General features: G+C 41.4%; 1 protein-coding gene across 1 annotated transcript in view; it reads left to right on the plus strand.

The window, feature by feature from the left end:
* The window catches only part of PHACTR4 (phosphatase and actin regulator 4), a 132,593-nt gene that overhangs the window by 107,739 nt on the left and 10,061 nt on the right, over window positions 1-14,793 (plus strand). Inside the window, exons 10-15 of the mRNA XM_007461835.1 lie at window positions 53-57; window positions 736-921; window positions 7,291-7,346; window positions 8,563-8,624; window positions 9,940-10,077; window positions 10,695-10,771. Coding sequence (XP_007461897.1) covers window positions 53-57; window positions 736-921; window positions 7,291-7,346; window positions 8,563-8,624; window positions 9,940-10,077; window positions 10,695-10,771 — 524 coding nt within the window. The remainder of the gene's footprint in view (window positions 1-52; window positions 58-735; window positions 922-7,290; window positions 7,347-8,562; window positions 8,625-9,939; window positions 10,078-10,694; window positions 10,772-14,793) is intronic.

Below are 14,793 nucleotides of genomic sequence, written 5' to 3' on the forward strand. Positions count from 1 at the left end.
GGAAAGAGAAGGAGAAAGTTCTCTTACAGATAAAGCTGTGTGCTGGTCTTAGCAAGTGTAAGATGCATGGAAGCAGGCAGCCTCTCCCATCGAGTCGTCTGGCTGACTGCTCTTGGAAGGCTCTGTGAAAGACTCTTGTCCCTGCTGTTCCCGTTGTTATAACAAGCCAGTGAGAGGGAGCCCAGTAGGTTGAGTCAATCAGTTTTTTATGTGTTTGGTTTTGATTTAAAAATTATTTACCTTGATGGTATTAAAGAATGTGGAGTAAAGGAAAGTTGGTATTTGGGCTTTGTGGAAAAGACAAAAATGATGCACTCCTTCAGCCTAGTGAGCTTCCTGTGTTCATGGGGCAAAGAAAAAAAACATGTTCATGTACACACATCTGCGAATAATAGAATCCTGATTCCTAAAAGTGGAAAACAGCTTTAAGAGTAGGAATCTTATGAGGTGTGTTAGTGCAAATGCCTCTGTGTTGTAATTCAGAGGCTGTCCCCTGCTTAGACCGTCCCTCCTCTAGCAACTCATATTAAGAAGAAAAATGTAGACAGAGAACTGGTAGAAGGGAAAAGATATTTTTAGCCCATCTGAGGCCATCTGCTAAAAAGATTTTTAGATGTCCTCAGCTTTACCCCCACCTCTCTGTTAGGTGGATCATCAGAGGCCAGCTAGAAAGCTGGGATTATGATATTGTTTATTCAGACTCTTACCTAGCTCCAGGTGAGGCTGAGCTTTAAGCTTCTCCATGTTTTTCTCTCCCTTGTACAAAGGTGCTCTGGCCAACAAAGTGAAGAGGAAAGACACACTGGCAATGAAGTTGAACCACAGACCCAGTGAACCTGAAATGAACATGAATTCTTGGCCTCGAAAAAGCAAAGAGGAGTGGAATGAAATACGGCACCAGATTGGGAACACGCTGATCCGGTAGGCCTTTTCTTAGAATAGATTGATTTGATTTGATGATGCCAGTACATGTCTTAGAGATGTACTCTGTGGTGGAGCATGCAGGTATCTTTATGTTTTTAATTTTAGAAATAGCATAATTTTTAAAAATACATATTGTACACAGATGGGTTATCTTCTAAGAGTTTGGAAATTAAGGAACTAGATGGCTCTCAGAGCTTTAAACCATGAGATAGATCTCACAGCTTTACACCATAAGATAAACATAAGTATGTTTTTTTTTAAAGTTTCTAAGGATTTAGGTGGCTCCCAGCACAGCAAGCCTCTTCTGGCTTACTCAACCATGAGGTGCCAGCCCAGTTAAAAATCACACACATAATTTCCATTGTATCTGTTTCACATGTTCCATGTAACTGCCTCCTTTCAACGTGTTAGTATATTTTTCAAGTCAGCTGGAACCAAAAGCATAGAGAGACTGAATGCAGGCCAGCTTCCTGCATATGTACTACACGTAGAGTCCAGGTATACAGACAAGTGTTTGCCCATCTCAGATGTTCCTCTCGGAAAGTGGAACTCCTGGTGTATTCCTTAAAAACAATTAAATAAGGATGCCTGTTAATTAAAATATATTCTCCTCTCCTACCTCAGACACCTGGCTTTGTTGATGGCAGTCTTCATGCAGAACTGTGGCCCTCTGAGTGTCAGCAAGAGACCATCAAGATTAGGAATTAGTTAAGAATGGGGATTTTTTTTTCTTTTAGTTTTATTGAGGTACATTTGACATACAGCACTGTATAAGTTTAAGGTATAGAGCATAATGATTTGACTTGCATACATCATGAAATGATGACTACAATAAGCTTAATGAACATCCATCGTCTCCTATAGATACAAAATAAAAGAAACAGGAAAAAAAGATATTTTCCTTGTGATGAGAACTCTTAGGCTTTACTCTTTTAACAACTTTGATATATAACATACATGTTAATTATATTAATCATGTTGTACATCACATCCCTAGTATGTATTTATTTTATAACTGGAAGTTTGTACCTTTTGACCACCTTCATCCAGTTCCCCCTGTCCACCCCCTGCCTCTGGTAACCACAGATCTGATCTCTTTTTCTATGACTTTGTTTCTTTGGTTTTTGGAGTATAATAGACCTACAATACTATATTAGTTCCTGGTGCACAACATAGTGGTTTGATATTTCTATACGTTGCAAAATGATCACCACAATAAGTCTAGTTACCATCTGTCACCATACAAAGATACTACATTATTATTGACTATATTCCCACACTGTATATTTCATCCAAGAATGGGGATCTTTAATAATAGATTCCTTGGGCTTCCCTGGTGGCGCAGTGGTTGAGAGTCCGCCTGCCAATGCAGGGGACACGGGTTTCTGCCCTGGTCCGGGAAGATCCCACATGCCGTGGAGTGGCTGGGCCCGTGAGCCACGGCCGCTGAGCCTGCGCGTCCGGAGCCTGTGCTCCGCAACGGGAAAGGCCACAACAGTGAAAGGCCCGCATACCGCCAAAAAAAATAATAATAATAGATTCCTTTTGCTTTATTGCAATGCTAGTTGCTCGTCTTTGAGTGTTTTTTCCCAGGTCATAATCGTCTTAGAAGAGCTTATTGGACACTAGCAATGAATAGTCTAAAACTAAAATGTGGAAATACAAGAGATTAACATTTACAATAGCAATTTACAATACCATCAAAAATCTTTAAATACCTGTGGATAAACCTGATGAAAGATTGTGTAAGACCTATGCACTGAAAAGTATAAAATAATGCTGAAGAAAGTAAAGAAGACCTAAATATATGGAGACAAATAACATATTCATGGATCAGAAGTCTCAGTATTATCAAGACATCAGTAGATTTAATGCAGTTCCAATCAAAATACCCCCAGTAGGCTTTAATTGACAAACTGATTCTAAAATTGTTACGGAAATATAAAGCAACTGTGAAAAAGAACAGGACTGGAGGACTAACACTGTCTTATTTTAAGACATATTATAAAGCTAAAGTAACCTAAACAGTGTGGTATTGATGTAAAGGTAGGATAGACAAAGAAGTCAATGGAACAGAAGAGAGAGCCCAGAAATAGACCCACCCATATATGTGCAACTCATTTATGACAAAGGTACAAAGACAATTTCATTGAGAAGGGATGGTCTTTTCAACAAATGGTCCTGGCACAAAAATTACTTCAATTCATTCAGTGTATCATATAAAAAATTAACTCAAAATGGATCATAGACTTAAATATGAGAGCTAGAACTGTAAAATTTCTAGAATATGGGTTAAAGAAAGATTTCATAGATATGCTGTCAAAGCATGGTTCTTAAGAGAAAAACATTGGTAAATTGCACTTCATCAAAATTAAAATTTTTTGTTCTGTGAAAGACACTGTTTAAAAAAAAAAGTAAAAATAAGCCACAAACTGGGAGAAAAATATTTGCAAACCATGTATCTGATAAAGGTCTTATATGTAGAATATATGAAGAACTCTCCAAACTCAGTAAGAAACAACCCACTTTTTAAATGGTGGGGGAAGCAAGGACTTCCCTGTTGATCCAGTGGGTAAGACTCTGCCCTCCCCATGCAGGGGGCCCAGCATGTGGAAGATCCCACATGCAGCACAGTAACTAAGCCCACGCGCCACCACTACTGAGCCTGCGCTCTAGAGCCACGTGCCACAGCTACCGAAGCCCGCGCACCTAGAGCCGGTGCTCCGCAGCAAGAGAAGCTACTGCAATAAGAAACCTGCACACCGCGATGAAGAGTATCCCCCGCTCACCGCAACTAGAGAAAGCTGGCGCACAGCAACGAAGACCCAACACAGCCAAAAATAAATAAGTAAACAAATAAATTTATTTTAAAAAATAAAATAAAATAAATAATAAAAGACTGATAATATTAAGAGTTGCTGGGGCTTCCCTGGTGGCGCAGTGGTTGAGAGTCTGCCTGCTAATGCGGGGGACACGGGTTTGAGCCCTGGTCTGGGAGGATCCCACATGCCGCCGAGCAACTAGGCCCGTGAGCCACAACTACTGAGCCTGCGCGTCTGGAGCCTGTGCTACGCAACAAGAGAGGCCGCGATAGTGAGAGGCCCACGCACTGCGCTGAAGAGTGGCCCCCGCTTGCCACAACTAGAGAAAGGCCTTGCACAGAAACGGAAACCCAACACAGCAAAAATAAATAAATAAAAATTAATTTTAAAAAAGAGTAGCTGAGGATGAGGCCCAGCTGGATTCTCACACAGTGGTGGTAAAATAGACTGGGAGTGTAAAATAGACTACTTTGGAAAACAATTTGTAAGTTTCTTTAAAAAAATCAAACAACATATGATCCAGCCATTTCATTATTTCTAATAGTCCCCCAAAATAGAAACAACCTAAATGTCCATCAAAACATAAATGGATGAACATGAACATAGTCCTGTCATGGAATACTACAGAGCAGTAAACAGGAATGAACTATTATAATGCCACTACTTGGGTGGATCTCAGTAATTATCCTGAGTGAAAGAAGCTAGACAAAAAAAGTACATACTGTATGATTTTATATGAAATTTTAGAAAATGAAAACTAATTTATAGTTACATAAAACAGATCAGTGGTTGCCTGGGGGCAGGGTGGTTGAGAGTAAATAAAGCAGATGAGTGTTTGCTTGGAGGCAGGGAGATAGAGATTACAAAGGAAATGAAATTTTGTCAGGGAGGTTGTAGTGGGTAGAGTTGTATGTTCCAAAATAAATCCTAATCTCTGGTACCTTTGAATGTGACCTTATTTGGACAGAGGATCTGTGTAGATATAATCAACTTAAGATGAGGTCATACTGGATTAGGTAGGCTCTAATCCAATGACTGGTGTCCTCATAAGAGGAGGGAAATTGGGATGGATAGACACAGACACAGAGAACGCTGTGTGACTAAGGCAGATACTGGAATGATGCATCTACAAGCCAAAGAACGCCAAGGACTGCTGGCAACCACCAGAATCTAGGCATGGAACAAATTCTCCCTCTGAACCTTCAGAAGGAACCAACCTTTCTAACACCTTGATTGTGGACTCTGGACTCCAGAACTATGAGAGAATAAATGTCTGTTATAAGCCATTCACTTTGTAGTAATTTGTTCCAGCAGCCCTAGGAAATCAGTCCAAGGGTGATAGACATGTTCCTTACCATGATTGTGGTGATGATTTTTTTTTTTAAGATTTTTACCCTGAGGAACTAAATCATTTAATGAACTTTTTTAAAATATATTTATTCATTTATTTATTTTATTCTTGGCTGCTGTGTTCGGTCATCATTGCTGCATGCAGGCTTTCTCTAGTTGTGGCGAGCGGGGGCTACTCTTCATTGTGGTGTGTAGCCTTCTCATTGCCGTGGCTTCTCTTTGTTGCAGAGCACGGGCTCTAGGCACATGGGCTTCAGTAGTTGTGGCACACAGGCTCCATAGTTGTGGCTCACGGGCTCTAGAGCTCAGGCTCAGTAGTTGTGCCACACGGGCTTAGTTGCTCCGCGGTATGTGGGATCTTCCCAGACCAGGGCTCAAACCTGTGTCCCCTACATTGACAGGCAGATTCCTAACCTCTGCACCACCAAGGAAGTCCCAGTGATGATTTTATAGGGACATACCTACCTATGTCAAAATATCAAATCATGCAATTTATTGTATGTCACTTACACCTTCGTAAAGCTGTGGTGTTGTTTTTTTAATGAACATTGAAAAAAGAAAAGCTTTGAAATACATAAAGTTGTAAATTGTATATAAAATGGGGGTGGGAGTTTTCCATGCAACTAAAGAGTTACTAGCACATAGTTCAAATACTGTCAGAGCTATACATTAAAAGTAAGAAATGAAGAACTTTCTGATTCTAGAAATGACAAGTTGTCATTGGTGAATAACATCTCAGAACTGGGAATGAGATGAGAAACTTCATCAGATATTTCAGAGAGGACTGAAATTAAAATCATAGGTTTTACAGAATATAACTCCAAAAGAGACAACTTTAAATTCCAGTAGTTCCTAAAACACTGGCTTAAAAATCAAAAGAGAGGCTTCCCTGGTGGCGCAGTGGTTGAGAGTCCGATCCCACATGCCGCGTAGCGGCTGGGCCCGTGAGCCATAGCCACTGAGCCTGCACGTCCGGAGCCTGTGCTCCGCAGCGGGGGAAGCCACAACAGTGAGAGGCCCGCGTGCCGCAAAAAAAAAAAAAAAGAATCCACCTCCCAACGCAAGAGACACGGGTTTGAGCCCTGGTCTGGGAAGCTCCCACATGCCACGGAGCAACTAAGCCCATGTGCCACAACTACTGAGCCCATGTGCCACAACTACTGAAGCCTGCACACCCTAGAGCCCACACTGTGCAACAAGAGAAGCCACTGCAATGAGAAGCCTGTGCACCACAATAAAGAGTAGCCCCCACTCGCCACAACTAGAAAAAGCCCACGTGCAGCAACGAAGACCCAACACAGCCAAAAATAAATAAATAAATTTATTAAATAAATAAATCAAAAGAGGACTTCCCTGGCGGTCCAGTGGTTAAGACTCCATGCTTCCAATGCGGGGGGCGCAGGTTCAGTCCTTGGTTGAGGAAGTAAGATCCCACATGCTGCACAGCCAAAAAAAAAAACAAAAACAAAATAAATAAAAATAAAAAGAGGAACGTCAGAGTCATATGGGAAGCATTACACACACACACACACACACACACACACACACACACACACACACACACACACACACACACACGTAGTCTCAGTCCTCATTCTGGTTTCCTAAATGAGAATTTTTATTAATATCTTTGAGGATCTATGTTAACCCATATGCCGAAGGAGCAAATCTGTTTGGTTGCCACCAGAACAGTCCAAATCTTCATTTTACACATGAGTAACTCAAGGTCTAACTGAGCTTTTTTGTGGTGATAGGGCTTGCTGGCATCAAAGCTAGAACTAGAATCCTGGCCTCCTGTTTGCCTGTACAATTCCTTTTTATGTTGTAATATCTGTATTAACACTTTCAGTGTGAAAAGTGTTTCATAAACACTTTTCATAAGGTGTTTCAAAAGTGTTTCATAGGGGCTTCCCTGGTGGCGCAGTGCTTGAGGGTCCGCCTGCCGATGCAGGAGACGCGGGTTCGTGCCCCGTTTCGGGAGGATCCCACATGCCGCGGAGCGGCTGGGCCCGTGAGCCATGGCCGCTGAGCCTGCGCGTCCGGAGCCTGTGCTCCGCAAATGGGAGAGGCCACAACAGTGAGAGGCCCGCATAACGCAAGAAAAAAAAAAAAAAAAGGTGTTTCATAAACAGATCTTTATAAACAGGACCGGGATATTTAACATTGACAATATTCTTATTTATCTCCTTTTTAGACGACTGAGTCAAAGACCAACACCAGAAGAACTAGAACAACGAAACATACTACAACGTGAGTCCAGCTATGGAAATGAAGTCATATAGATTTTCTTTGTGTGTTTCTGACTTTAATATACATGACAGAAAAGAGAAGCATTTTTCAACAAGGGCCAAGGAGAGAGTATTCTAGCCAAGGAAGGAGTATTCATACTTTTTACCCCTGAAGGAACATAGTTCCCCCCAAGCTTCCTTTACAAGATATCATTATGATATTGTTTAGTGTACTGGGATACTCCAGAAAATTGTATTTTAATTTTCTCATAGTATCCTGCACCTACCTTGGGCATTTGAGAGGTTTTGACAGCGTGTGCTGCCCAACTTTTCTCTGCCTTAAGAGAGGTAAGGTAGTGGTTATATATTTGGAGTGGACCTTCCTATTCCTAGTGTCTGAGAGCTGGGACCCAGAGCAAGTCCCAAATGCAGCAGTTGTTCTGCCTTTTTCATCTCTTAAGGCTTTCATACCTCCGAAGTCAGAAAATAAGACCATGTATTTAATTTGCTTTCTGTTTATATAAATGACTAACGGAAATAGCATTCTAATCCAGTACAGATTTATTTTTCCCGATTATAGGGTGAAATTTGTCCTTAAATACCTCCACATTGAGGAGGATTAGGCTTCATAGGGTTACAAGTGTGGGAGCCTTTATAGACTTATCATGTGAAACCTAGTGTGAGCTCCATTCTCCATTGTTAGTGGTTACTCTTGAGCAAAGATCTGCAAAGTTTTTCTTACAGGGCACATAGTAAATATTTTCAACTTTGCAAGCCAAAAAGCACAAGGAAGCTATTATGTAGGTACTTATCAAACCATTCAAAATGTAACCATTTAAAAATGTAAAGGCCATTCTTAGCTCATGGGCAGGAAAAGTACAGGCAGCTGGCCAGATTTGATACCATAGTTGGCTGACCCATGCTCTTAAGTATTTGACTACACCAGTTGACAAGAAAATTGTCTTGATTAACCAGTCCCAAAGTAAGTATTTTATTCTGACTTGGAGCCTGTAAGAAATATCTGTGTATGGGACTTCCCTGGCAGTCCAGTGGTTAAGACTCCAGGCTTCCACTGCAGGGGGCCCGGGTTCAATCCCTGGTCAGGGAACTAAGATCCCACATGTCATGGGGTGCGGCCAAAAAAAAAAAAAGAAATATCTGTGTGTAATTACTGAAACGTCTGATATGCAGATTGCCATTTTGAAGTAATATTCTTTGTTTGTGACTGTCAACTGTAGCTAAAAATGAAGCTGATCGTCAGGCAGAAAAACGAGAGATTAAACGTCGGCTCACTAGAAAGGTACACTGTCTCAGTCTGTCCACTCACTGTGTGTCTTGTATTTGAATGACCTGTTTGACTGGAAAGAAATAAATTTGACTTGAATTGCCATAGATTGCAGTGAAAATAGAACACATGATGAAAATACAGAAAACAACACAGCAGTATAAGAACTTTTTTTCCCCCATTTTTACTGTTTAAAGAAAGCCTGGCACAAGAAGGTGCTCAATAAATGTTTGCACAAGTTTTGACCTTTTATTTGGTAGACCTGGGATTTTGGTGTAGACTATAAAAGCTGTTGATGTATGGAAACGGTAACAGGAGGAGTGTGTAGAATTCAATTTTGCAAGGCAAACTGGTGGTTTTCTAAACAGAGAAAGAACTGAGCTTGACCCTTAGTAACACCTGAAAAGTATGAAAAACCAAATAGGATTTTCTCATTGGTCCCAAATCAGTTAGGGTAGAATCTTTTCTGTATCAAACTTGTGTTAGCCCTTAAACTCTGGGATTAAGCCCCTTTTCCTTTCCCTCCCTCCATAATAGTTGGTAATTACCTCCTGTAGATTCTTGGAGTTGGTCTGAGTTCTCTAGACATTTCTTAAAATGTATAAGAATCCCCAGGAGAGCAAGGAATCTAGGCATTTTCCTCCTGATTTTTCCCACTTCTCCCCTTCCCCAGGACCAGAGGAATTATCCTTGATAGATTGGGGGTGGCTAGAGACCATCACTGGACTTAATGCCTTCAGACTGAGCAAGTTACCTGATTGTTCAACCTTAAATCATGATTTGTTACAGAATCTGATATCTTGGACATTATTCATGGTGAAAGGAAATTCACCCTTAATATTACCCATTAATAGATATTGCTTTCATATTAAATGTATTCACTTTCTAATGTATTAGATATGAATTTGTAGCCCTGACCCTTTTGCTACCCAAAATGTGGTCCACGGAGCAGAAGCATTGGCATCACCTGGAGTTTGTAAGAGATGCAGAATCTCAGGCCCCACCCCAGATCTGCTTAGTCAGAATCTATACTTTAACCACATCCCCAAATGGTTTGTATGCATGTTGAAGTTTGAGAAGCACTGGTTATACTGGTTTATAGCAATGGTTCTCTGTCTTGGCTGTGCACTGTGGAGCTTAAAGAAACAAACAAACAATCTCCTGATAGCTGGAATCTCTGAAGATGGACCCAGGGATCAGTCATGTTTAAAGGTCCCCAGCTGATTCCGATGTGCATTGAAAGGTTGAAGCTCTGGGTTAGAGGCAGTTTGAATGCATGATTGATGCCTAACTCCTGGCATAGTGAACTGAGAGCCTCCATTTCTTTCAGCTCAGTCAAAGGCCAACTGTGGCTGAACTGCTTGCCAGGAAGATTCTGAGGTTTAATGAATACGTGGAGGTAACAGATGCTCATGATTATGACCGGCGAGCTGACAAACCTTGGACCAAACTGACCCCTGCTGACAAGGTGTCTGTCGTCTGTCTCTCTTTCTTTATTTGAAGGGTACAAGACATTAACTAGAAGGGGGAACCATAACAAAATTTCTACTTCTCGTATAATGTTAAATATCTAAGGTACAAAATACCAAGATGTACCAACCAAAACTTTATGCTAATGACTTCACCACCACCACCACCAAAACTGAAACAAGAAAATCCCTGCTACATCACAGAGTACAAAAATCTGGAAATACAACACATTTTTTAACAGTAGTTATGTTTGGTTGGAGGGAGTTTGGATGGTATATTTTAGTAGTTACCCATATTTCACTTTTATAACAGGAAAAGCATTTTTACATGCTGTGGAAACTATAAAAAGTACAATATCTCTTTGGAGGTCTTCAAGTGTTTCGATTTAATTGGAGATTTCAGGTTTATTATGAGATGAAGGGTGTCAGGAAAGGCAATATGCATCAGGCTCAGAGCTTCACTCAATGTGTTGACCTGGCTTCCTCCCTCCCTCTGGGTTGCTTCTGGGGGTCGCAGTCACTCACAGAGTTAAGCATAGTAGAGACTAGATGGCAGATACACTGCTATACTCTAGCAGACAGAAGATGCTGAAGCGTTTTTGTTTCTACTCTGCAGGCCGCAATAAGAAAAGAATTAAATGAATTTAAAAGCTCAGAGATGGAAGTTCATGAGGAGAGCAAACATTTTACACGGTAAGACCCAAATACTGTGAGCTAAGTAGAGCTCCACCAAAAAGCAAATGTAGCAGGGTTGTTCAGCTAGGAAGAACTCTAATGACATAGTTAAAAGAACAACACTCAGTGTTAATTGCAAGAAGACTACGTTAAGAGAAACAGATGAGAACTAAGAGGCATAGTTCATGCCTTATTGAGTATGGCATTTTATGTATATTATCTTATTTAATCCTTGCAGCAAACATACCAGGTGTGTTCATATCCCCATTTTCTTGATGAGGAAGTAGACTCAAAAAGGTTAAGTAACGTGCTTGACTTGCACAACCAGGATGTAGGGAAAGGAATGAATGATAAAAGCCACTGGGTTCTCTCTTCTCTGCACTTCACTGTCCCAGGTTATGGATGAGGAACTGTTGCTGAGCTAGACAACAGCCTGCCCTCTCTGGTTTCAGTCCTTTCTAGCACACTTGATCTTACCAATTTAGTGTATAAACATCATGAAACAAGCCAAGAAGCATTTTGATTTCGAATTACTGTTGTGATTAAGGACCCAGCCCATACCTAAAGACTCAGCGAGCCACAAATGGAATCAGTGAAAGTATCTAGGTGACTCTCAGAACATTTATAAAAGGAGGCTAAATGAAAGAAGTTATAATGACAATTACAGTTTGCTGTTAAAAAAAAAGGAAGAAGCAAAATTGGAAAATAAAATATTGTTAAACATTTTTTCGATCACAGTACAGACAAATGGTTATTTTAACTACAGAATTTTTTTGTACTGAACTCTGACAGGATTAGAGAAGGCAGATTCTTTGAACAATAGTAACACCATTCAGGGTGCTGTAATATGAACTCAAATAACAAACCATACTTGCCAACAAGGAGATTATAGTTTAATCCAGGAAGAGATCTATGTACCACTGTGTACAATCAATATGATAAATGCCTTAGTCATTCTGAGGCCTGAATCTGTCAGGTTTCGTATCCCAATGCCACCATTTCCTGGCTATGTCAGTGTTAGCTATTTTTTTTTAAATAAATTTATTTGTTTGTTTGTCTATTTATGGCTGTGTTGGGTCTTCGTTGCTGCACACGGGCTTTCTCTAGTTGCAGTGAGCGGGGGCTACTCTTCGTCGTGGTGCGTGGGCTTCTTATTGCAGTGGCTTCTCTTGTTGCAGAACACAGGCTTTAGGCGCACAGGCTTCAGTAGTTGTGGCACATGGGCTCAGTAGTTGTGGCATGTGGGCTCAGTAGTTGTGGCATGTGGGCTCAGTAGTTGTGGCTTTCAGGCTCTAGAGCACAGGCTCAGTAATAGTGGCGCATGAGCTTAGTTGCTCTGCGGCATGTGGGATCTTCCAGGACCAGGGCTCGAACCCGTGTCCCCTGCATTGGCAGGCAGATTCTTAACCACTGCACCACCAGGGAAGTCGTGTTAGCTATTTTTATTAGTAGTAGTATTAGTAGTAAAGTACCATATTGAGCAACAATACAAAAAAGTCAGAGAGAAGGTGACATTTAGGCTGCATCTTAAATTATGTAAAATAATTTATTTAGACAGGAAGGAACATTGTAAGCAGAACTACCAGCTTTAGCAAGACTTTGGGAGGCAGGAAAATGCATGTTCTGAGTAAAAGAACATGTAGCTGGAGCAGAGGATGGATGGGGGCAGCATGGTGAAGGTGAGACTAGCAAGATGGGTTACAGTCGTGTTCTGAAGAGCTTTGACTCATGCTAGGATATTGGAACCATTGGAGTTCTGTGTATTTGGGGAGAAGCCCTGGTGGAACTGTGGAAGGTGACTTGGAAGAATGACGAGACCAGCAGCAGGGAGACCAATTAGGAAGCAACTAAAATAGAGTGAGCATGCTGCTAGCTCAAACCAGGGAAGATAGGTTTGAAAGACATTTCAAGCATAGAATCAACAAGATTTGGCAATCTGTTGATTCCAGGGATGAACTAAAGGAAGTAATCAAAATGACTCCTTAGATTTCCAATGTGATTTTTGAAGACTGTTTAGTTAATAAGGAGTTCAGGCGAACAGTTTAGGACATTTATTCAGTGAATATTCAGCACCCACTACCTGATACATACAGTGCTGGGTGCTTGGGATATAGCAGAGAACAAGATAAAGTCCCTGTCCTCAGGGAGCTTTTATTCTAAAAGAGGAAGGCAGACAGTGAACAAACTAGAAAGTCAATTATATATGTTGAGTCTGATGAGCCTGTGACACATGGAGGGGGAGCTGCCTAGAAGACAGTTGGATATTCAGCCTAGAGTCCAGGGAGAAATGCAAGGTATAAAGATTCAAATTTACGAAAAAAGATAGTAGTTCTTGAGGAGAAAAGTGTTTTGTATTTAAAGGGTGGACAGAGGAAAATGAACCAGGAAAACATTGAGGAAAAGCAATTGAAAAAGAGGGAAAACTAGGGAAAAGATAGTGTTACAGAAGTCAAAAGAAGAGAGTTTCCGGAAGGAAGGAAGAGGATCAGGAGTATCGGCTGCTACAGAAACGTCAGGTAGGGTTAGAGTGGAGGACAGGTGACTTTTTCAATTGGAACATTCATTTCATTACTTTTAAGATAATACAGTTGACCTGTGAACAAGGCAGGAGTTGGGGCTCCCACAACCCTCTGAACAGTTGAAAATCCACGTATAATTTATAGCTCCCCTCCATATATGTGGCACCTTGGTATCCATGGTTCCACTTCCTACACAGGCTATTCAGTCATGTAGTTCTGTGGTATTTACTATTGAAAAAACTCCACGTACAATTGGACTCGCACAGTTCTAACCCTTGTTGTTCAAGGGCCAATTGTAATAGCAAAGAAATCTACGATATTTGGTAACTCGGTTCTTTTTGATCATCCGTTTTAGCTACCACCGTCCATGATGCTGAAGTTTGAGAGAGGATCTAAGCAACCCCCTAAAACAGGGCTGCCTTGCTGCTTCAGTCTCCAGAGCGACATGGAGGGAACTTCAGCACTTCTCAGCGCAGCCAGAATTGAGTCCTCTGGGATATAGTTCTGGGGTGAACAGCACTTCTGTGAATGTAGCATTTCACTGGAATGGATTCTCATACGCTGCCTTGGGCAAAGCTGAACACTTTGTCAGTGCTTTTGAACCTTTTAATATTGCAGCGTACCTGAGGGCTCTTCCCTCACCAGCCACCAATGTTCTGAGTCACTTGCAGGTTCCAGGGTTTATTGGCTGCACCTCACCCTCACCCACGATGACTGCCTGTGCTGAGGCACAGTTTGCACCATTAGCCTTACCTGCCCTGTCCTGTTGTGAGACCCACCTGGGTAGGTGCTAAATTCTAGCCATCACATGTAGTTGGTGGTGGGGGAAACCTTCTGGAGGCCCCCAACCTTCTGGAAAAAGTGGCCCCCACCTCCAGGGGAAGCCTTCATATCACACTGGCATGTCAGCTGAAAGCACTGCACTATACCTCTTGTGACACAGCAGGACAGTCCTCTTCAGGCAGTCCAGCCCAAGAGAAGCTCAGGATCTGACATGTTCTTCCTTTTGGCACAAGTCATTCTGACTTCTATCTGTAAAAAAAAGAAAGAAATCTTGAAGAAATGATGGGAACTTATGTTTTTCCTATCTGTTAAACAGTCTGAGCTGCAACCAGATTCCAAGTTGGGAAAATGAGAAAGCATATATGTTTTCTGTATATAAAAACAAAACCAAAAAAGACCTTTACATTGAGGCTAACTTGGCAGAAAACTGACTCATGGCTTAAATTTTATAGGCTATTATACTTTTGTTGTACCAAGTGATACCCTAACTCATTCTAACCAAGAGATGTGTTTTCCCCCATAAAGCAGAGTTGCAGCAACTCTGTGGGAGCACTTGTGTGCTGTCAGCCCCACACTTCCAGCTAGAATCACAGCAAGGTCCTGGGGATGTGGAATGCTAGATAGAAAAAGGTCTTTGGAGAAGCAGTTAGGACCCACTGCTCCTCTCTTTTCCTCAGTACTGTTTGTCTTCTCCTGCTGCGCGCTTTGTCTTAACTCCCAACACTGATCTTCCTGCTG

Source organism: Lipotes vexillifer, unplaced genomic scaffold (assembly GCF_000442215.2).
Source record: "Lipotes vexillifer unplaced genomic scaffold, Lipotes_vexillifer_v1.1 scaffold699, whole genome shotgun sequence".
Classification (NCBI taxonomy): domain Eukaryota; kingdom Metazoa; phylum Chordata; class Mammalia; order Artiodactyla; family Lipotidae; genus Lipotes; species Lipotes vexillifer.